This window comes from Lissotriton vulgaris, chromosome 7 (assembly GCF_964263255.1).
Source record: "Lissotriton vulgaris chromosome 7, aLisVul1.2, whole genome shotgun sequence".
NCBI lineage: Eukaryota > Metazoa > Chordata > Amphibia > Caudata > Salamandridae > Lissotriton > Lissotriton vulgaris.
In genome coordinates, this window is record NC_141695.1 from 1,206,902,371 (window position 1) to 1,206,925,102 (window position 22,732).

General features: G+C 44.7%; 1 protein-coding gene across 2 annotated transcripts in view; it reads left to right on the top strand.

Moving 5' to 3' along the window:
- Positions 1–22,732, top strand: part of LOC147703193 (dynein regulatory complex subunit 11-like) — a 404,962-nt gene that overhangs the window by 298,708 nt on the left and 83,522 nt on the right. For both annotated transcript variants that reach the window (XM_086931729.1, XM_086931728.1), the window contains one exon: positions 16,596–16,678. In XM_086931729.1, coding sequence (XP_086787855.1) covers positions 16,596–16,678 — 83 coding nt within the window. The remainder of the gene's footprint in view (positions 1–16,595; positions 16,679–22,732) is intronic.

Below are 22,732 nucleotides of genomic sequence, written 5' to 3' on the forward strand. Positions count from 1 at the left end.
AAACCATGTCAGGCGCCCAGGCTCGACCTTTCAATCCCTGACCTTCCCCCCTCCTGCTCACTGTGCAACAAGTCTCTGTGTGATGTTTCACTCTCAACAAACACCTACCCAAAAATATTGAATCATCGCTCAGCCAACACCTCTACCACCTCTTTCAGAGCTGGGCTACTGAACTGCAGATCCCTTCCTAAACATGCAGATGACATCTATCTGCTGTTAGCTGACTCTGAGTGGGACGCCTTATTTCTTACCGAAACGTGGCTCAATGAGGACAGCTTGGCCTCCATTGCTTTAGCTATCCCGCCCGGATTCATACTAAGCTTCTCTAATAGAGAGAAGAACAGAAGAGGCGGCGGAGTGGCTATTATCTTTAAAGATAAATACACCCTGTCCTCTTCCACACCAACTACCCTCTCTGGCATAGAGGGGCTACACTTCTGTCTCCAAATCAACCCTCAAACGTCCTTAGCCGGCCTGATAATATACAGACCCCCGGACTGCTCTCCGACCCATACCCATGAACTTATGGACTTCATAGTCCAAAACACTCTCTCTCACCCACACTATATTGTAGTCGGCGACTTTAACGTTCATGCAGACAGATCTGACTGTCTCCTGGCCTCCCAACTTATTAATACGCTATAATCGGCCAATCTAGTCCTAATCACCCCTGGTCCCACGCACCAGGCAGGTCATATGCTAGATCTCATCTTCTCTAATATATCAGACACTACAACTAAACCCCCAGATGCCACTTTTATGGACAGATCATTTCCTAGTCCCTTTCCTAATCTCATTCCCTTCCCGCTCTCAAACAACAGGAAAGCGCACTTATGTGCGGAGGAAATGGGATAACTTATCAACCGAGACTTTATGTCCCGCTCTCGCAGCTGCCCCCCCATTACTATCATCAGACGTGATCTCCGATGCGATGCTACTGAATCACTGGATAAGTAGTACAGTAGATTCTATTGCTCCTCCCAAAGTAGCCACATCACGAAGAGAATCCCCGTCTGCTCCTTGGTTCTCCATAGAACTGATGGCTGAAAAAAGCAAATGCAAAAGACTAGAACGTCAGTGGCGGGCAAATTACTCTGACTCAGCAAAAATCTGCTACAAAAAAGCCCTACACAGCCTACATCAATCCATAAAAAAAGCAAAAAAAATGTTCATCGTATCCTCTATTCAACAAGCGGAACAACCTAGTAAAGAAATTTTTAAAATAGTTCAAACCTTCTTTAAACCTAAGGCTATCGAAACAGAAATTACCCCCTCCGCCAAACTTTGTGAAGATATCTCTGATTTCTTCGACAAAAAAATCTTGAAGGTTTATGACTCCTTTACCCCCTCCGAGCCGACAGCTATGGCGGACCATGACAATACTGAGTTGCCTACCCCTCCCCTAACTCTTTTCCACTCGATCACCCACGAGGAGGCACTGAAAGAATTACAAAAATGCAAATCAGGTGCTCCTGATGATCCCTGTCCCCCCAAACTCTGGAAAATGATGTCGGATGCAACGGTGGGACCACTCCTACACATCTGGAACATGTCCATTGAGACTGGCACGTTCCCTGACTGCTGGAAACATGCCACTCTTCTCCCGTTGAAAAAAAAACCCAATGGTGCCCCCGATGACTTGAGCAATCTCCGCCCCATCTCCCTATTAGCAGCCCCAGGTAAAATGCTCGAAAAACTAATTCAACGCCAACTTAATAGTTTTATCGAAAAAAGAGGTATACTACACGAAACACAGTCAGGTTTCAGGGCTGGCTTCAGCACTGAGACTACCCTCATCGAGGTTGCTGAGTCGATCAGGTGGTCGCTAGATTCAGGAGCATCAGCCATGCTGGTGCTCCTGGATCTATCTGCCGCCTTCGATACTGTGGATCATGGTAGAATGCTGCTTAGGTTGAAGGACATAGGTCTGGAGGACAAGGCATTGAGCTGGATGCACTCCTATCTTACAAACCGCTCTCAGAAAGTGGCATTGGGTGCCTTCTCCTCCAAACCAAAACGGCTGTGGTGTGGTCTGCTCTTAGCCCGCTAATGTTTATCTGGCTCCACTTTTCACCTTAATTGCCAAATGGGGGGTCAAGGCGATTTCGTATGCTGATGACACGCAACTAGTCTTCCCCTACGCTGAGGTGTCAGAAGCAGCTTTTAGCAAAATAAAAGGATGTCTCAGAGATGTAACCAGCTGGATGAACACTAACAAATTAAAATTGAACGCAAGCAAAACTGAGGTACTATTCTTTGGGAAAAGTACTCACCCCTCCCCAGATCTATGGTGGCCTTCCGAAATGGGCCCAGCACCAACCCCTGGAACCAATGCAAAAAATCTGGGTGTAAGGTGGGACGAGACACTCTCCTTTTCCTCTCACATACAACAAGTCACTTCTGGATGCCACCAAAAACTCAGAAACCTCCGAAAATTTCTCTCCCTTCTACCAATTGATTGTCGAAAAATGGTGGTCCATGCGACAGTCACATCCAGACTGGATTATTCTAACGGCCTTTATCTTGGCCTCCCGAAATATCTGGTACAACGCCTGCAGAGCGTGCAGAATGCGGCTGCGAGATTGATAAAACACATTCCTTTTAAACATCATATCTCTCTGCATCTGCACGAGATGCACTGGCTCCCAGTGGCGAGCAGAATAAAATTCAAAGCGCTCACCCTGGCGTTTAGAGCACAAAAAGGCACATGTCCCAATTATCTTAAACTCCGACTTCCCCGTTACCATCAAGAGAGACACCTGCGATCGAACTCTCGGCTCCAACTAGCTGTACCACGAGTTAGAAGGGCTAGACTTGGGGGCAGGTCTTTTTCTGTAGGCACGGCGAAACTCTGGAACTCCCTCCCCTCTGCCATCCAATCTGCCACGTCAGAAGCTAACTTTAAAAAACTCCTAAAGACTTGGCTTTTTTTGCAGAAAGCCTAGAACTTCGCCTTGCATTCCACTCTGCTGCTGTAGTTTCTTTTCAGCGCCGGGACACCTCCTTGTGAGGTAGCTGTTCGCGCTTTACAAGAATCTGTATTATTATTATTATTTATCAGTCAGGTTAGCTTGAATCCAGTAGCCTAACGAGCACTGGACTCACGTCTGGCCATAACCGTCCCACTTAGGGTGGCAAATGCAAAAAGAACAGTTGATGGACAGAATGCTGAACAATGTCAAACACTCACCCCAGTCAGAGATCAGGGCCTAAACCCATCTTTTTTTTTGCTCACCACACCATTGCAGTTTTGTACTAGCCGTATGTAAATCTGTCTTGTTCCTGTTCCTCGTGGAAACAGTCAAGCCCATACTGCTAGGCCAGGTCACCTTGGACCGGAAACATGCATCCTGGGTCCGTTATTGGGGTATCACCCTTCATCAGCCAGGATAGCTTGAATACAGTGGTATGGCGAGCACAGGGGTCGGAGGACCTGGCCTGGCAGCAAAAAGAATGTGGATTTAGGCCTTTAGGCCCAGATCTCTGACTTGTGGTGAGTGTTTGACATTATTCAGCATTCCATCCTTCAATAGTTTTTTGTTGTTTTTGCATTGCTCAGTGTGAGTAGAGGCATAGTTTAAGTGTTTTTTTTTTTAATTTTCTGGCCACTCCCTTGTTCTGGACACTACAGTGCTTTATTCATCAGTTAGGTCAATTCAACACTTTGCCACTGAGTCACTTTCCCCATTTTGCATTGGTTCCTTAATACCATCCCCATTAGTCTGAGGTAATAGAAATTTTTAGGTAGCTAATGTGTCCCCCACTCGCACCCTATCCATGCACCCATGTTCCTTGTATGTCGTGTAACTTCCTTCCCGTACATGCTAGAAAGACGCATATGCATTTGCGTCCAACCTTAACATGTCAGCTATCCAGTCCTGCAAGAAAATCCCGTTAATTAGGCTTCTGGGCCTATGGTGCCAACGCCTTTACATGGTACACTTCTGAGTCTCGCACACGTTTTCTCCATGTTTCCTGGCTCAGTCGAGCTAGGCCCTTAAACGAGGCCCCAAGTCTCTCCTGTCTCTGAAAACTGTATGCATCCTTGACCTCTGCCTTACTTCCTGCTCAGCGAAGCGGTGCCCGGCTCGGCCTGGCCTGCCTGCCAAAATCGTATTTTGCCTACAGTTATCTGCTCAGCCTCCTCAAACACATTCCAGTCTAGTGAAATAGGTAAACATATTCCCGGCTACAGAGCAAAGGGCCCGGCCTTCCTGTCCTCCTTGCAAGTGATTTACTGAACCCGTTACCATGGTAGGCCCATGGCCCTGCGCATTGCACCAAGACACGTATGCACGCACTAGCATTCAGTATTGAACGGCCTCTGCCCGAGAGACCTTTTACTTCAGACACTACATCCTCCAAACATGAGATACCAGATATGCTATAGGTACAGGTTGCCCTGACATCCCAGACACCAGTCTCCTCTACTAGTGCTAAAGTCAAAGCCCCCAGTTCTCCCCAGTTACACGTCATGCTCAGTTGCGCGCGCATCTAGGTCATAAGTTTCTGCTGATCATGCAAACTTTCTCTATGCATCCACCCACTTGTGACGTTTCTTGTGACGTTTCTCTGACATGTCCAGTGCACGCCCACGTGTACGCCTTTTTACACGGCTTCTGTTACGCACATGTGTTCTTATCTCTCTCTTTTCACCTGTTACGCCTACTGCATTCATTTCAATTATACTGTTTTACTATATATAATGTGTAATGCTAATAAAACGTTGAATGTCCCTTCCTGAACCTTAGTGGTGATGGAACATGATATCCTGCTTCTCGAGTCGCATAATTAAAGCCCGTATGACTCAGATACCACGGACTCTGCCTCTCATTTGATTGAGCTGTCCTTTATTGTTAATTAATTGTATGGAAAAATAGTACGGTAAATTTATTTACCACATAATCTGGCGTCCGAATAGGGACCCCCCCCTTCCCCACTCGCCGGCGATGTTACGCAGGCCTTGACCCCTTCTACAGCCGCGACGGAAACCGTGCACGCCTGCGGGTTTTCCTGCTATCTCCCTCGGGCCCACGGAGGAGACGGAGACTGCGGTCCGGCATCCAGACGAGGCGGTGAGGAATGCGGAGGATCCCGACCAGAGCCCCAAGTCGAGAGAGCAAGGTCCGAGGTATCCGGAGGCCCACCTGTTCCGAAGCGCATGCGTGGTAGCGTGATGTGTAGCAGTCCAGTCCAGTCCAGTCCAGTTTCCGAGGCCTTCAGTTTCTTGCTTCCCGGTGAGTACCGTTGTTGGGAACGCATCTAGACGGGTTCATTAATTTGTGCCCGGTCAAGACAGGTCTGGGTACACAGACCTGGTCCGGACGTGTTCACTTAGGTGAATGCGGTATGACGTGTCTCTTTATGGGACCGGTATTGTCTGTACTGTTTTAGCAGTGCATCTAGTAATCCAGTATTCTAGTATTGTATCTCGAGACTTTCAGAATTTGTGTTTTCTATGTACCAGGTAATATCAGTCTGACATGTTTCAATGTGTTTTAATGTTGTGGTATGAATGATTGTTTGCTATTCATTACTGTGTTTACTGTGCTCACGTTCAAATCAGTCCGAAAATGCCATTGTTCTCAAAATTACGTCAGATAGGAACTAGGAAAGGGATACTCGAAGAAGCAGTTCCCGTCCCGCCTAGGGACACTCCGGGATATTTTATGTACCATAAGCACGGCTTAGATGCCGTACTGTATCTAGATTTGTGGGTGGATTACACTAGGGATCTGGAAGAGAAGTATAGATGGCCTGTCTCAGGGACATGGGATGCTGATTGCATCATGAGAGTAGAAGAAGCATTGTGGAAAAAGAAAGCCAGACAATCCCAGAAAGATGCCATAGAATTGTGGCGTAAAGAATCACATAGAAGAACAGAGAAAGCAATCAGAAAAGCAGAGAAAAGTAGAGAAGAATCTGAAAAAGCCAGAGAAAAAGAGTTACTAGAAGAAGGAGAACAAGTCAGATTAGAACAATTAGACCGTCAAAGAAACGCACTCATTACAGGCATGTATCCTGTTCTTGCAGAGGGCCTGCCCAAGGCGACCCTGGAAGTACCCCGTAACTTGCCACCACCATTGGTCCCGACTAAACTTCGTCACAAACAGACCGCAGCGGACATTTTCCTTTCTTCCTATTTAGATGATGTAGCTCCAGCATATACCAATGTACGCGTACCACCAACTAATAATGTACAGCAACCTCTCCCGCCTGTTCAAAACGTACAGCAGCCTACTCAGCCCGTTCAGTCTGTTCAAGACGCGTTACCTCCACCCACTCAAGACTCGACTTCTCCATCCGTTATCACTCCCCATCCTGTCACCACTGTCCCTGTCACAACTATTCCTGTCACTACTACTACTACTACTGTTCCTCCTATTGTCAGTCCTCACAATCCTTTCGCTATACCGACAACTCAGAGTCCGCTTACATTACCTGCACCTGTTTTCCAAATTACGACACCAGCAGTATCAACACATCTAATTGATGGTTACGCTTCCGCTTCAGGAGGCGCCGTAGGAGGTCAGCCTATCACCCCGCCTCAAGTAAAACGAATGACATTCAGAGAAATAGCAATGCAACGTACGCCGAAAGCGGCTACATACGAAAACCTTAGACAGTACATTACAGATTGTAGATATGACTCAGTACCTGGCGAGGGAGACATGATGTTATTTTCGTTACGTCTACGACGTGTTACGGATTATTTGATTCTTTTACCAGAAATGACTAACCATCTAGACAATATATATCATTTTATTAGAACAGGGGAGAGACCAGAATGTATTCGCGAGGCCATGGCACATCAGAAGGTTGAGACACAGAGTATGATCTTACGATTTTTGATAAATTGTTTGATAAGGGAACGAGATTGGCCAGGTACAAGCAACGAAGAAATGAATGCCCTAATCAATTGGAGTAGCAATATAGCTGATGGTAAACATGATAAACAAAATTGCATAGAAGCCATGTACAGAAAGATCCGTAAAGAAATCGTAACAATGCACAAAAGAGAAAAGGCGGAAAGGGACGCCGAGTCCGACAAGAATGAATCCTCAGAGGAGGAAGAAATAGATAATACAGTAGAAGACCCAGACAGAATAGCGTACGTAGGTAAAGCGAGGCTTCCTAAACAGTATTCTTTTGACAGACCTTTTGACAGACCCATCCGTCTAGAAAACAAGAAACGTTTCCTTTCCCCCATACCAGAACAATGTTCTCTTGAACATTTATTCCAAGACACCGATAAAATACTGAAAGAAAGAATAGGTTACAGTGAACTTAGTACAATGCGTGATCAGGAACTAGCACGGTCAGCAGTCCAATGGGCTGGCAATACTAGTATATATAAAGATGATTCAGTAGCGCAAACATTTTTGAGTCTTACCCCAGACGAACAGCGATTAGCTGGTATGTACATGATTCAACATCTCATTACACTATATGAAAGTCAGCATTCTGATCCAGGTCCCCTATATAATATATTGGAAGAATTACTCCTGAAAAGATGGAGAGGCCTAGGTACCGATTTAATTAATACCATTCTAGAACAACGTCACAAATACAGAACTTTTCTGACTCCACATTTTGTTTCTGTTCCACCCCCAGTAAGACAACCATTTTACATAGACAGACAGAATCCCTTACGAGAAGCTCATCCCGTCCTGACCCCAGGGGGTGAGCTCCAACGAGTATTCGTATACACTCCTTTGACCAAAATGGAATTATTGGAAATGAAGAAAATAGTGCCCAGTCATGATAAAGATCCGGCAGGTTTCCACCGTGAATTAAAAGACATGTTACTCATGGGAGACTATACGTATCCCGACATTCTTAAAATGTTAAAAGTATTGTTGCCGGCTGGTATTTACGAAAAACTGAAAGAGAAAGAATGGGAGGTGGGAGATAAAAAGATTATTTGGACAGAATTAGAAGACGAAGACAACAGACGAGTCCCAGGTACAGGTCTTGGGGTCAAAACCAAAGCATTACCAGGATTATTAGTACAAGTTCTGCCTAGATTATTGACAGTTAAAAAGGAAGACTGGGATGCAATCCCAGCCTGCAAACAGAAACAAGACGAAGACACTAGTGATTTTTATTCTAGATTCGAGAAATGTTTCATTATTAATAGTGGCCTGAAAACAAGTAGCGAATCATATCCACATCTCTTTGTGACCAAATTAGTCGAGAATTCCTTACCCCAGGTTAAAAACAGAGTATTGAAAGTCGAAAGCACATGGCAAGCAAATACGCCTTCCCAAATGTTACAAATGTTACAGTATCACCAGAACAGAATTAGAGAGGAACACGATCATGAACAGAGACGTATGAAAGATACGAAAATGAAAGTACTAGTTGCTCAGTCCGTCCCAGCAGATGGTCAGAAGAGGGGTAACACACAGACTAGTCATTCTGCAGCTCCTGTTAAAGGGAATTGCAATTACTGTAAACAGCCAGGTCACTTCATAAATGAATGTGCCGTTCTAAGACACAATATTGCTACTGGCAAAACGAAAGAAAGACCGCGTCCGCCTAGACCAGAACACGTTCCACAGAATATTCCACAGAATACGCAACCTCCCCAGAATGTACAACAACAGACAGTAGCTGTACCCCAGCCCCAACCCATTGCCGCAACGCAACATGTCACACAGCAAATGTACCAGTATGCACAGTCCGATTACCCCGATTATCAGCAGTATACATGAAACAGCCTAGAGAGGGAGGTTGGCTTGCCCCTTATCGAGGTTCCTGTAGATCAAGATGGTCCCTATGTACATAGTCAGGTATTAGGGAAAGACAGAAAATTTTTGATTGGGGCGAGCAGAACTACCATTAGTCATGACGAGGTTCCAGGGGCACCCCTCTCAGGCTCACAGAATGTTTCCCTTGAATTTTCAGGAAAGCCTATTGTTAACGAAGTGTCAAAGCCAGTTCCCCTTGCAGTTGGTCCATTGTCTCGTACTACAGATCTGTTACTTACGAAATCATGTCCTGAAAACTTGCTTGGTATTAAAACGTTGAAAGCTCTAGGAGCAGTAATATGTTGTTCTCCGGAAGGAGTGAGATTGTTTTTACGTGACTTTCAAGGTCATTATGTGTTGAGAGATTTTGATCCAAGATTGAAAAATGTACCACAGCATTTAAATGTAAATGTATATGTAAGTGTATAGGCATTTATATAGCGCACTACTTACCCGGAGGGTCCCAAGGCGCTTCGACCGCTGCGAAACCCTTCCTGGCTTCCCTGAGAAATGGTCCCTTAATGGGTATCTCCAGGATGAGACCAGGCATCCCCGGCGGTCTGGTGGGGCCGTTAGTGAAGATGAGGCAAGCTAATGCCCAGAGTTGCCGAGTGTGATCGCTGATCAGAGTGGGCACCGAGGCGAGAGAATTATCGAGTCCGCTGACCCTGGTCCAGAAACCTGCCGCGCCGGGAATCGAACCCTGGTCCCGGGCCGTCCTCTGCTCTCGGGTCTGCCGCCTCTAACCAGTGAGCCACACTACTTCACTGTGGCGCACTTATGGGCGCAAGGTCCAACTGATGTAGGTTGTATGCACATTACTCCCTATCGTGTCACTCTCAAGCAAGGTGTTGTACTGCCCCGAATCCGACAATACAAATTGCCCCCCGAGGCTGTAGCAGCCTTACTGAAAACTATTGACGATCTCATTGCCCAAGGAGTAGTTGTAGAAACTGACTCCAATGTATGTAATTCTCCAATCATTCCGATTCTTAAAAGAACTGACCCAAATGCACCTCCAGTCTACACACTGGTGATTGACCTTCGAGAACTCAATAAATGTATAATACCACAGTACCCAGTAGTCCCAGATATTTCATCACTATTGACTGCCATTGATTCCGAAGCTGCGTTCTTCACTGTAATTGATCTCAAGAACGCCTTCTTTAGTGTCCCCATTCATCCCGAAAGCCAGTACCTTTTCGGGTTCTGTTTAAATGGCCGAAGCTTCAAATTTGCACGTGCACCTCAAGGGTTCACGGAAAGTCCTAGTATTTACAGCCAAGCACTGAAACGACAACTCGACAGTATTCACATGCCTACTGACACTGCTCTGCTGCAATATGTTGATGACTTGCTAATTACAGCACGGACCGAACGTGACTGCGAACGCGCGTCACTGACAGTCTTGTATTTTCTGGCCGAAAAGGGGCATAAAGTGTCCCCTTCAAAGCTACAATTCTGTGCCCAGCAAGTGGTATACCTTGGACACTTGCTGTCCAAGAGGGGTAGACAGTTGACACCAGATCGTATCCAGTTAATTGCACATCTGCCACAACCCAAGACACAAAAGGAAGTACGGGCCTTCATTGGCCTCACTTCTTACTGCAGACAATGGATTCCTCGGTATGCATATCTAGCCAAACCACTCATACAGTTGACAACACAGGAGGCAGCGACTTCGACTGTCCTCCCTTGGACTCAGGAACATACACAAGCTTTTAATGACTTGAAGAAAGCTTTATGTCAAGCACCTGTTTTAGCGACACCATGTTACAGCAAACCTTTTACGCTTTTTGTCACAGGATGCGATGGCACAGCATTATCTGTTCTCACACAAGATCAAGCAGGACACCACAAGCCTTGTGCTTATTTTTCTAGTACATTGGATCCAGTGGCCCAGGCTCTGCCTGCGTGCCTAAAATCAGTTGCAGCAACAGCTCTAGCTATCAGACAAAGCGACTCAATAGTGTTAGGACATCCCTTGACAGTACAGGTTCCACACTCCGTGGAAGTTCTTCTGAACCGAACCCAGACTCAACACTTGACCATAGCACGACTGACAGGTTATGAACTGACACTGTTCCAGCCACACATAGAAATCAGATGTTGCAACATACTCAACCTTGCCACATTGTTACCCTCGAGTACAATTGATCCAGCACCACATGACTGTGTAGAAGTCATTAATACAGTGACAAAGCCCCGACAAGACTTGACAGACATTGCATTGCCCGACCCAGACCTGACACTTTGGGTGGATGGTTCATGTATGAGAACAAGCACAGGAGAGTTAGTGGCCGCATATGCAGTGACCACTGAAACTGAAGTCATAGAAACACATTGTATTGACATATTATCTGCTCAAGCAGCAGAGCTCATCGCTCTGACCCAAGCCTGTATACTAGCCAAGAACAAGAAAGTGAACATATACACAGATTCACAGTACGCATTCGGAGTCGTTCACGACTTCGGTGTTCTTTGGGAAGAGAGAGGTTTTTTAACTTCTCACGGTGCCAAGATACAACACGGTCCCCTCATTCAAGCCCTGTTAGAAGCAATACACTTGCCTACAGCCATAGCCATTATGAAGTGCAAAGCACATACTAAGGTCACCGACACTATTTCCCAGGGTAACGACCTGGCAGATTGAACAGCCAAACTCACAGCTCAGACTCAGACAGACATACCGACTGACATGACAAAGACTGAAGTAACTTCACTGACACATTGTATGACAGTTAAGGATCCCACACTAGATGTACTCGACATACAGACACATGCAACCCCAGATGAAATCAAGAAATGGACTGAACAAGGAGGGATCCAGACAGATCAGGGATGGATGACGAAGGGAAGAGCCACATGGTTCCTCCCCGACTCTATGGTTCAAGTTATCATTAACACAGCACATAGTCCAGCACACTTAGGAGAGAAAGCTATGTTAGACAGTTTACAGAATCTTTGGTTCAACAAACATTTACGAGCAGCAGCGAAACAGAAAGTGCGTACTTGCATGATCCGTTGTCAGTTCAATCCAGGCAAAGGTATTCCCGTGGAACAAGGTGGATTTCATCCTCCTGACCATCCTTTTGAAGTCCTCCAGATGGATTATATCCAGATGGACAGATGCAGAGGATTCAAGTATGTTCTCGTAGTTGTATGTGCTCTTTCCCGATGGACAGAAGCATATCCAGTCCCCGATTACACTGCTGTAACCACTGCCAAACAGCTGGTACGTGAATTTTTCCCGAGATATGGTTTGCCCCGTGTCGTGTATTCTGATAATGGACAGCCATTCTCGTCCGAGCTTATGAAACAGGTATCACTCCTGTTAGGTTACCAGTGGAAGTTCCACTGCGTACGACACCCTGAAGCAGCTGGTCTCGTTGAGAGACATAATCAAACCCTGAAAACACGCTTAGCGAAAGTCTGTGCAGAAAAAGGTGTAGATTGGATAGCCCTGCCAGTTGCCCTCTTTTACATGCGAATGGTAGCTCATTCTAGAACCGGATTGTCCCCGTATGAGATTATTTTTGGTCGTCCCCCGAACATGTGGGGTACGCCTATGCCCAGAAAGATAACAGATGTTGAAAGTAATATGCTGACAGATTACTTGGCTTCCTTGATGTCTGCACTACAATCTTGTCATTCACAGGTCGCGGCTGCCTTCCCAGACAACACCCAAGTAAAACCGCATGAAGTCGTTCCAGGAGAATTCGTATATGTGAGAAACTTCGACAGAACAAGTCCGCTGGAACCCAGATGGAAGCAGCCAAAGCTGGTGTTGATGACAACGAGGACCGCCGTAAAGCTAGAAGGTCGCAAGGGATGGCTTCACTCCAGTCATATTAAAAAATTTCACGGACTGTGTCCAGAGACTTCGATTAAGGACTGCCCCCTTTCAGACACTGACTCTAAACTCCCCCTGCTAGAGAAAACTCCTCAACAGGAGTACCGTTCCAAATTGAGGTCTAGTAAGTCAGACTGCGTTTAATTGTTTAAGTCCCCCTCGGGTGAAGCGGTTAGACAGGTTTCTGACATGTATAAGATAGACCCAAGTAGTCAGAGAGATAGGCGTATCGAAAAGAGAAAACAGTATTGTAAAAGTTTGCACAGCCGATGCGTCATCGCATTAATTTTCATGTTTCTTCTGAGTCTTACGATCATATGCATAAGTCTAATGCTACATGTTTTCTTTCCTCTTGATTCTCATGTACATGCTTCCTCTAATGGCACTGTAGAGCACACTTTCAGCGACCTGCCTCCCCACGAATTATCCTATCGTCTAGCAATGCGCAACAATACATTCATCCGTATGTTACATCATTCTCACCAGACCAGCAATGCCACCAATTGCTGGGTATGTGGCCGACTCCCTCCCTATCAGAAGTACAAGGGAGCTCTGCCCCTCTTTCCTTACCCGTTCACACATAATGGTTCGGGTGGTGCATGGTTTACTTTAATGTCTTCCCTAGACAGTAAGTCCACGGTTTCCCAAGGCGATTGGATATGGGGGAACCTGAATACAGTTATGAATAAAATATGTTTCCCAGACAAAGAAGGTCTTCCCCAAAGGACAGGGACCGATCTAGAAAATGAAGTGTATGGATTAGGTAATTTTACACTTAACCTCATGATTTTGAATGTGCAGTCTGAGACTAATTCGGACTTGCCGTTTATTACAGTTTTGCCAGTGAAAGGCGAATTATGCGTCAGAAAGAATGGTTCAGTACATCTAGGACACAGTGATTGTAATACTGTGGTCGAATTCAGTGATAAAGGAAAGTCTACATTCAAAGCTTCCCGCCATTCTTATTTTATATGTGGTCAGACAGCCTATGTACGTCTGCCATTAGATTGGGATGGGACGTGTTATATCGCGTTCCTATTGCCACCTGTTTTCCTAGCCCCGCCTGATTATCATCGAAATTCGCACCTTGTACATGTAAGACATAAGAGAGACCTTCCTCCCGTTATTGATTATTCTGAATCAGCATGGGATCAGTACAAGGATTATATTAAAGGATACTTCTGGTTCATAGGTCCTGTCCAAAATAGTAAGATAATTCGAAGATTGACCAGAACTTTGGAAGCAGTAGTGAATGAAACTACTTCTGCTTTAGGTAACCTGACCGAGGAGCAGTCTGCTATGAGACTTGTTGTTCTTCAAAATCGCCTTGTCCTTGACGTCATCCTGGCTGATAGGGGCGGGGCTTGTAGAGTCATCGGATCCAGTTGTTGCGTGTTTATTCCTAATAACGCGCCATCCGTGTATAAAGCCATAGCAAGACTCCATAACATAGCTCATCAGATGCACCAGAATCCAGGCTCCTGGACTTGGTCCGGTTGGCTCTGGAGTGTGATATCCGCCTGGGGATGGAAATTGTTATCATTCCTAGGAATAATATTGGTCATAGTATTCAGTTGTTGTCTCTGTCTGCAATGTGGGCCAGCGATTTGCGGCTTGTGCGCCACAGCTTGTATTCCCCGTCCAAGTACACGTTCCCGTTCCCGAATAAAGAAAGAAGAACAAATGATGCTTTACGAACAGATAGATGGTCTCATGAATATAGATATATCCTAAAGGGTGTAGTAGGGTCCAAGGAGGGAATGAGGTAATAGAAATTTTTAGGTAGCTAATGTGTCCCCCACTCGCACCCTATCCATGCACCCATGTTCCTTGTATGTCGTGTAACTTCCTTCCCGTACATGCTAGAAAGACGCATATGCATTTGCGTCCAACATTAACATGTCAGCTATCCAGTCCTGCAAGAAAATCCCGTTAATTAGGCTTCTGGGCCTAGGGTGCCAACGTCTTTACATGGTACACTTCTGAATCTCGCAAACGTTTTCTCCATGTTTCCTGGCTCAGTCGAGCTAGGCCCTTAAACGAGGCCCCAAGTCTCTCCTGTCTCTGAAAACTGTATGCATCCTTGACCTCTGCCTTACTTCCTGCTCAGCGAAGCGGTGCCCGGCTCGGCCTGGCCTGCCTGCCAAAATCGTATTTTGCCTACAGTTATCTGCTCAGCCTCCTCGAAAACACATTCCAGTCTAGTGAAATAGGTAAACATATTCCCGGCTACAGAGCAAAGGGCCCGGCCTTCCTGTCCTCCTTGCAAGTGATTTACTGAACCCGTTACCATGGTAGGCCCATGGCCCTGCGCATTGCACCAAGACACGTATGCACGCACTAGCATTCAGTATTGAACGGCCTCTGCCCGAGAGACCTTTTACTTCAGACACTACATCCTCCAAACATGAGATACCAGATATGCTATAGGTACAGGTTGCCCTGACATCCCAGACACCAGTCTCCTCTACTAGTGCTAAAGTCAAAGCCCCCAGTTCTCCCCAGTTACACGTCATGCTCAGTTGCGCGCGCATCTAGGTCATAAGTTTCTGCTGATCCTGCAAACTTTCTCTATGCATCCGCCCACTTGTGATGTTTCTTGTGACGTTTCTCTGACATGTCCAGTGCACGCCCACGTGTACGCCTTTTTACACGCCTTCTGTTACGCACATGTGTTCTTATCTCTCTCTTTTCACCTGTTACGCCTAATGCATTAATTTCAATTATACTGTTTTACTATATATAATGTGTAATGCTAATAAAACGTTGAATGTCCCTTCCTGAACCTTAGTGGTGATGGAACATGATATCCTGCTTCTCGAGTCGCATAATTAAAGCCCGTATGACTCAGATACCACGGACTCTGCCTCTCATTTGATTGAGCTGTCCTTTATTGATAATTAATTGTATGGAAAAATAGTACGGTAAATTTATTTACCACAAGTCCCTAATGTTAATTTCCTTTGATTGTGTTGACTCCTGTAACCCAGTTAGCATGAAATCCTCCCCATTTCGCATTGATTCTCGCTGCAAAATTAATTTAGTTGGAACTTCTCCTTTCTACTGGCTCCTTATATTCTCAAAGCATTATCTTTCGTCTTGGGTTCTTGTGTCCTCCAACACCACTTTTCTTTCCACCCCAAAGATTTTAAGGCTATGGCAACGCTAAATGTCCATAGGAATTTTGGTACATTCTATACTTTGTCTCAACAAATTTTAGCTATTTGACTTTATCGGCATGGCCAGATTTAACCTTGAAAGACCCGTCTCTACCCTCCCTCCTCCTTTTCAGGCTAGTGCGATGATTTCTGGTGCCCACCTAGAAGTCATATTTTGAACCCTTCTTCCTGACAAAGAGTTGATATTTGATGACCCTATGGGCTATTAGGTGGTCCCTAGTAGTGACACTGTAGTCATCTTCCTGGATTCCTCTCATTATAGAAACAGTTTTACTGCCCCAGTCTACTGCATCTGAAGTTAACCCTTGCCTCCTACTGCAGTACTTGGATGTCCAACGGTTTCGAGTGATCATAGTGACTTTATGTTGCATGCTTATTCTTGCACCATACTCTGGCCTCGTGCCCTGACCCCATGTCTGTTTGCTGCTGTTTTGTAGACATGTAAGGAATGCTTGCCTTCAGGCTTATGCAACAGAGTTCCATATGCTCTTCAAAAGTCACACTACCTCGTGAGGCACACAGCACCGCATGGGTTTTTGCTGTGTAGTGTTATGAGGCATAATTTAAAATCCAGCAATGGTAAAATATTCTTTATACTTTGATTAGGATGGAATTTCTGCCATCACCGGCTCTCAGATATAGTTATATGCGTAAACGCCATTTCCTGGTCTTCTTTGAGAAATAATACTTCAGGCTCTCTCATATTTTTTCATTTATGGTCTGACTCCTTCTTAGGTAGGTTTAGTTGCAAGTTTTCAACACCTGGTTCTTCAATTTGTTTTAATTTTTAACATGTCTCTCTTTTCTCAGCACACTGGATTCCCTGTATGAGGAGCTGGTACTTCAAGGAATTTTAAAGCCTGCCCAGGAGGTGAAACTTACAGATTTTGTAGGTGAGCTCAGGTTATTCTGGCATGATTGAGAAATATTGTGTATTCCTCTAAATGTTTTAAGATAAGTGATATGCATACTTGTTAATGAATTCTTCATACTGATGTGTTGAGAGTGTCTATGCTCTAGGACACATGGTTATGCCTAAACAGAATTTTGAGAAAAATAATATGCCGTAATCCAAGCCACCACCATTATCACCACCATCATGTTATTACAACTACTACCCCTATCACCACCACTGTTACCACTCTTTCACTACCTTTGCTATCACCATCACATCCGTCTCTACTACTGCCATCATCGCAGCTATCACTTCGTCATTGTCATCATGACTCCCCCACCATGACAACCACTATCACTTTGCTATAACAGCTTCACCACTAATAACACTATCACCAACATGAACACTTCTACCATTATCAGTAAATCCTTACTGCCACCACTGTCAAAACCACAACCGCCATCACATCCATTATCACCACCACACTTACTATCATCATCAACACTACCACTGACATGAACACCACTACTTGCACCATCAATACATCAGTCACCACCATCATCTCAACGATGACCTTTGTCACAACCACTATTACTTCCCCTACTAGTCCCACCAACTTCACAGAATCATCACTGCTATTACCCCTGTCATCAACATAAGTACCTGTAGCACTTTTAATGCTGAAATACTATAGGAAGTCCAGCATCACCACAAACAGATTTACAACACCATCACTACCACTATTGCCACTACTGGTACCACAGCCTCCTCCACCAACACTATCATCTCCACAACTACTACCATCACCACCATTATGACCAACACTATTATCACCATCACCACTACTGCCACAATCATGACTATCACCATCACTACTTTCACCACCACGACCACCACTCTGACTGCACCCACCACCGCTATCACATATCCAATATCAAAACTACAATCAACACTTCTACCACTGTTTCAATGACCTCTACTATCACAGCCTCCACTACTGCGAACAGTACCACCCTTGTCACCACCACCATACCCACTGTCTCCACATCATCACTACTACCCATGTCGCCACCACCACCACTACTAACATCCTCATCAGTGCCATCAACACCGCCATTTGAAACATCTTAACTGCTAACACCACTGTGAGAAATTGTGTTGGTGGTGAAGGAGGGTGTGAGCCCTTTACTAGGGACTTGCAAGTAAATTAAATTTGCGAAATGGGCGTAAGCCAGTTTCACCATTTTTACAGGAAGGAGCACAATCACTTCAGCATTTTTCAGCAGAGGCAAAGTGAGCAGGGTCCTCAAAACCAAACAAAAATGGTTCCGAAAGCAGGAGAGTGAAGGCAAAATGTTTGGGGGTGACTCTCTAGAGAGGGCCAAGTCCAACACACCCCTCTACAGCTAGAAGCCAGGGGAGAGTAATAAAGACATTGATAGGCTTCTCTACTTAGGCAATAGAACATGGAAATTACCCTCTACTGAAGAGGCCCTTGCCAGTTCCATCCGCCTCTGAATTCAATTGGATCTCTTTGTCAACACTCTCCTGGGCAACCAAACTAACTCATGGGCAACCCTTCTCCTCATCTGTTTTTCAGAAGGGTCATAGGAGCCCTTTACTCCCATATTACTCATGGACTTGTCTGTGTCTTCCTTGACCTCCCCCTCACTCTGCTGGGGGGAACCTGAACCACTCTTCTTGGGGTCACTTCCAGGTTCATTCTCAAGCCCTCTGGTGCTGGTCCAGAGCCGTGCCTCCTTAGCAAGCTCCATGGGGCCTGTGAACGTACTGTCCACTATGTGCTGGTGCAGCTCTGTAAAACAGGTTTTGAGCATACAGTCCCTCAAAAATAAATTGTACAACCCAACATAAGTGTCAACTTTGCTGCCCCACACCCCACCATTTAGTGCCTTGTTGGAATGGTCTAAGAAATCCACCTAAGACTGGCTTAGGAGTTTGTGGAAATCCCTAAATCTCTTATGGTACTTCTTAATCATCAGCCAAAAGTCTAGTGTGGCTTTTATGGGGATGCACTTGGTATGGTCACCCACCTCAAGTGTAAGAAGTGTTCCCCTCACCACTGTAGGCTAGCCCCAATATATATTTGGGACCATGTTTATCCTCAGGGCTACCTAATAGGCTTAACGCCATTTGGCTATGTTATCTCCCACCACAAAACTGGGCACCAGGTCTTGTGGTATGGAAACTCTCAGCTCTCCAGGGGACCCTTGGAGAGATGAGAGTCATTCAGGCTGGGTCCAGGTGCAGTTTCAGGATGCCTTTTAAGATTTCAGACGCTTTGATCAGAAGGGCAGCCAATTTTCTCTTGGGTTCACTCTGGTAGTCCTGGGTTCAAGGGATGGCACAGGGCTTAAGCAGCAGGGCATGCTCTGAAGGTTCAAGGCAGGCTTCAGGCAGTAGAGTTGTCCTTCCAGGTGCAGCAAAGCAGTTTTCTGTAGTATACATCAACAGATAGTCCTCGGAGAGTCCTGAGTCCTTCTGCAGGCCCAGAAAGTGAGCTAGAAAAGGGTCTGAGGGTCCTATCTATATACCAAATAATTTCTTTGAATTGGGAAGAGTTTCCCTTGAAGTGCTTGGAGTTACCTGCCCGGGCTCCAGACTGGCTGCCTAAACAATGAAGTGGTGCCAAGTCCTTTGTGTAAAGGTAGGCGACAGCCTATTTATTTGCAAGGAGGGATGGGCCCAGCTCCGCCCCCATTCTGACAGTGAAGGCCCATCCAAGCACACCTATTCCCTCTATTGTATGACTGTCTTAAAGGAATAAACAAAGTCCAACTACACACATTAATGTGACCCCAGAACAGGCTGCAGGCAAAAAACAGTTAAGGTAGGAAGACCACCTTTCTAAATGTTTTGTCTAGTAAAAGTGCCTACAAGGGGTTTTATTTCGATATATTGAAACAATGTTTAACAATGTCACTTAGGAGTGCCCGAAGTAGTGGTCGCAAACACATGAATCATGTAAATCAATTTCTAAAATCGAGAGTGAATAAATTAAAAATAAGTAAACAGTGGGTGTATTCTTTTTTATTGTAGAAGTTTATAATCCAATGAATCAAATTAAAGGATAGAAAACAGTATTCACATTTACAGAAATGACAGAGATTGACAATCTTTAAAATGAAAAATATCCACTAGTCATTTGTGTATATTACTCATTTCTGATGCCTATTTACAAAAATAAGTTTTTCTTTAACATTAAGTAAAACATTTCTGTATAACGATATTATTTCATTCATAAAAAAGGGTATATCGGTCGACGTTTTGGTCTTGTTGTGTGATACATCTAAAAGACCATATTCAGGACAGAATTTTTTTTATGTAGAATGAGGACCCTCTAGAAAATAGATCAGTTTTGGACTTTAAAGTAATTGGTCCTAAGTAAGTGGTGAAATCCAAAGAAACTTTGTGCCACCGATTTGCAGTGAGTTATCGGCATAACTTGAAAGGGCAGCTGTTTGATTCGCTCTGCCGAGACGCTGAACTAAGATGACGCTTTGCATATACAACAATACCACAGTAAACACGCCCAATTTTGACGGCAATACTACACTTCGGAGACAATTCCCTTACGGTTTTAAGTTATACTGATAAATCACAGCAAATTGGTGCTGCAAATTTTCTTTAGATTTCAATACGCACTTTGGACCAATTACTTTAAAGTCCAAAACTTTAGCACCATCACCACTCAATCTGTCCCTACTATGACCTCCACTACTGCCTTCATCACTGTCACCACTATTACCACCAGTACAACTACCACTATCACCATTACCAGTTCCCTCATCATCTCCAATATTATAAATAGCACCATCATATTTCCACCATCACTAGTACAACCATCAACATAACATCAACATTTCTGCTAGTATCACCAGCGTGATTATCAAAACTGCCAGCACCACCATCATCAGAGGTGTAGCTTCAGGGGGGATGTTTGGGGTGTTATTCCCCCCAAAATGTATTTTCAGATGAATAACAGGTGCTTTCAGTCGGGTATGATGAGGTGTCTGTCGGATTTCACCTGTGAACTTTTTATACACACTCACACTCTCATCTCATTTGATGGCCCTAAAAATGTTTCTTTTACAAATTATTATGTTTCTCTCATGTATTACTCCTTTTACTCCGTATTCCTCTTCCTTTCCAATGCCTTTTAAGCCCCTCTCATACACCCTGCTTGTCGTATAATGTATTTTAACATTTTATGCCTGCGGGATGGTCAGAAAATCTGATGCTCACCCCCCCCTTATCTTACTGACCAAGCTACGCCCCTGACCATCATCTTCAATAGTATCAGTTTGTTCATCAGTAATAACACTTTCATAAACACTTCTGCTACCACCACCATAAACAGCACTACTGATTATCAAAACTGCCAGCACCACCATCATCAGAGGTGTAGCTTCAGGGGGGATGTTTGGGGTGTTATTCCCCCCAAAATGTATTTTCAGATGAATAACAGGTGCTTTCAGTCAGGTATGATGAGGTGTCTGTCGGATTTCACCTGTGAACTTTTTATACACACACACTCTCATCTCTTTTGATGGCCCTAAAAATGTTTCTTTTACAAATTATTATATTTCTCTCATGTATTACTCCTTTTACTCCGTATTCCTCTCCCTTTCCACTGCCTTTTAAGCCCCTCTCATACACCCTGCTTGTCGTATAATGTATTTTAACATTTTATGCCAGCGGGATGGTCAGAAAATCTGATGCTGACACCCCCCTTATCTTACTGACCAAGCTACGCCCCTGACCATCATCTTCAATAGTATCAGTTTGTTCATTAGTAATAACACTTTCATCAACACTTCTGCTACCACCACCATAAACAGCACTACTGTCAACACCGTTACCTTATTACCACTAGTTTACAGCCACTACTTTCATCGCCTCTACTAACACTACCACCGCCTTCACCACTACTGCCAATATCATGAAAATCACCACCACAACTATCGCCTTTATCACTTTCACCACCATCACTTCATCACCATTAACTCCACTGTCACAAACACTATCTTCATACATTACATTCACTATAAACACTACCAAAATTCATAACCTACTACCACCTTCATCATCATGCCCACTATTACTACCAGTGCGACTCCTACATCAACAGTACTCCGACCACTGGTACTAACATCATCACCAGCACTATCACTGTCACACTACTACCACTATCATCACCATTACTAGCACCACCATCACCTACACCTTAACAGTTCCACTACTATCACCACTACAATGCTATGACAAGCTTAAAGACCACCTTTTAATTCTCTAAACATCACTATCATCCCCACCTCAAGTACCATCACAGTCACCATAACTACCTTCATCACATCTTCCTCCATGGCTACTTCCACATTACCACTATGAATAATAGCTCTACTAGAACCAAAATGTCTCTACTATCATTAACACCACCACCATCATCTTCTTTCTCTCACTTCACTACTGCTATGACCACCATCATGTATCACCACCACCACCTCAGTCACCACTACTGTCAACTCCATAACGATCACCATCACTTTCACCACCCTTTTCAGCATCATCAGCAACATTATCAAACCATTGCCACAATTATTACTGCAGTCTCTACCAACATCCTCATTAATATTACCAGTGGCATTACCTCTACTACCACCATCACCACTATCAGCAAAACCGTAATTACTCCCACCACAGCCACTACTACTACGGAAACCACTACTGCCATCACCAGCCCTACTACCAAGCACCATCATCTCACCACCTCACTGCCACGCCACTATCCACTACCACCATCATCACTACTAGCACTATTGCCTCCAGCATGATTATTGTTACTATCTGCACCATCACTATCCTCTAACCCCACCATCACCGCTGCTGCAATCAGCAACTTCTTCCCAACCTGTACTATCTTTGCTTTTCACGAACATTACTACCACTGTTACAATTATCATCCACACTACTCTACCACTATCATCACACTCAACACTTCTATTGTCTTACCATCAATAATACTGTCACT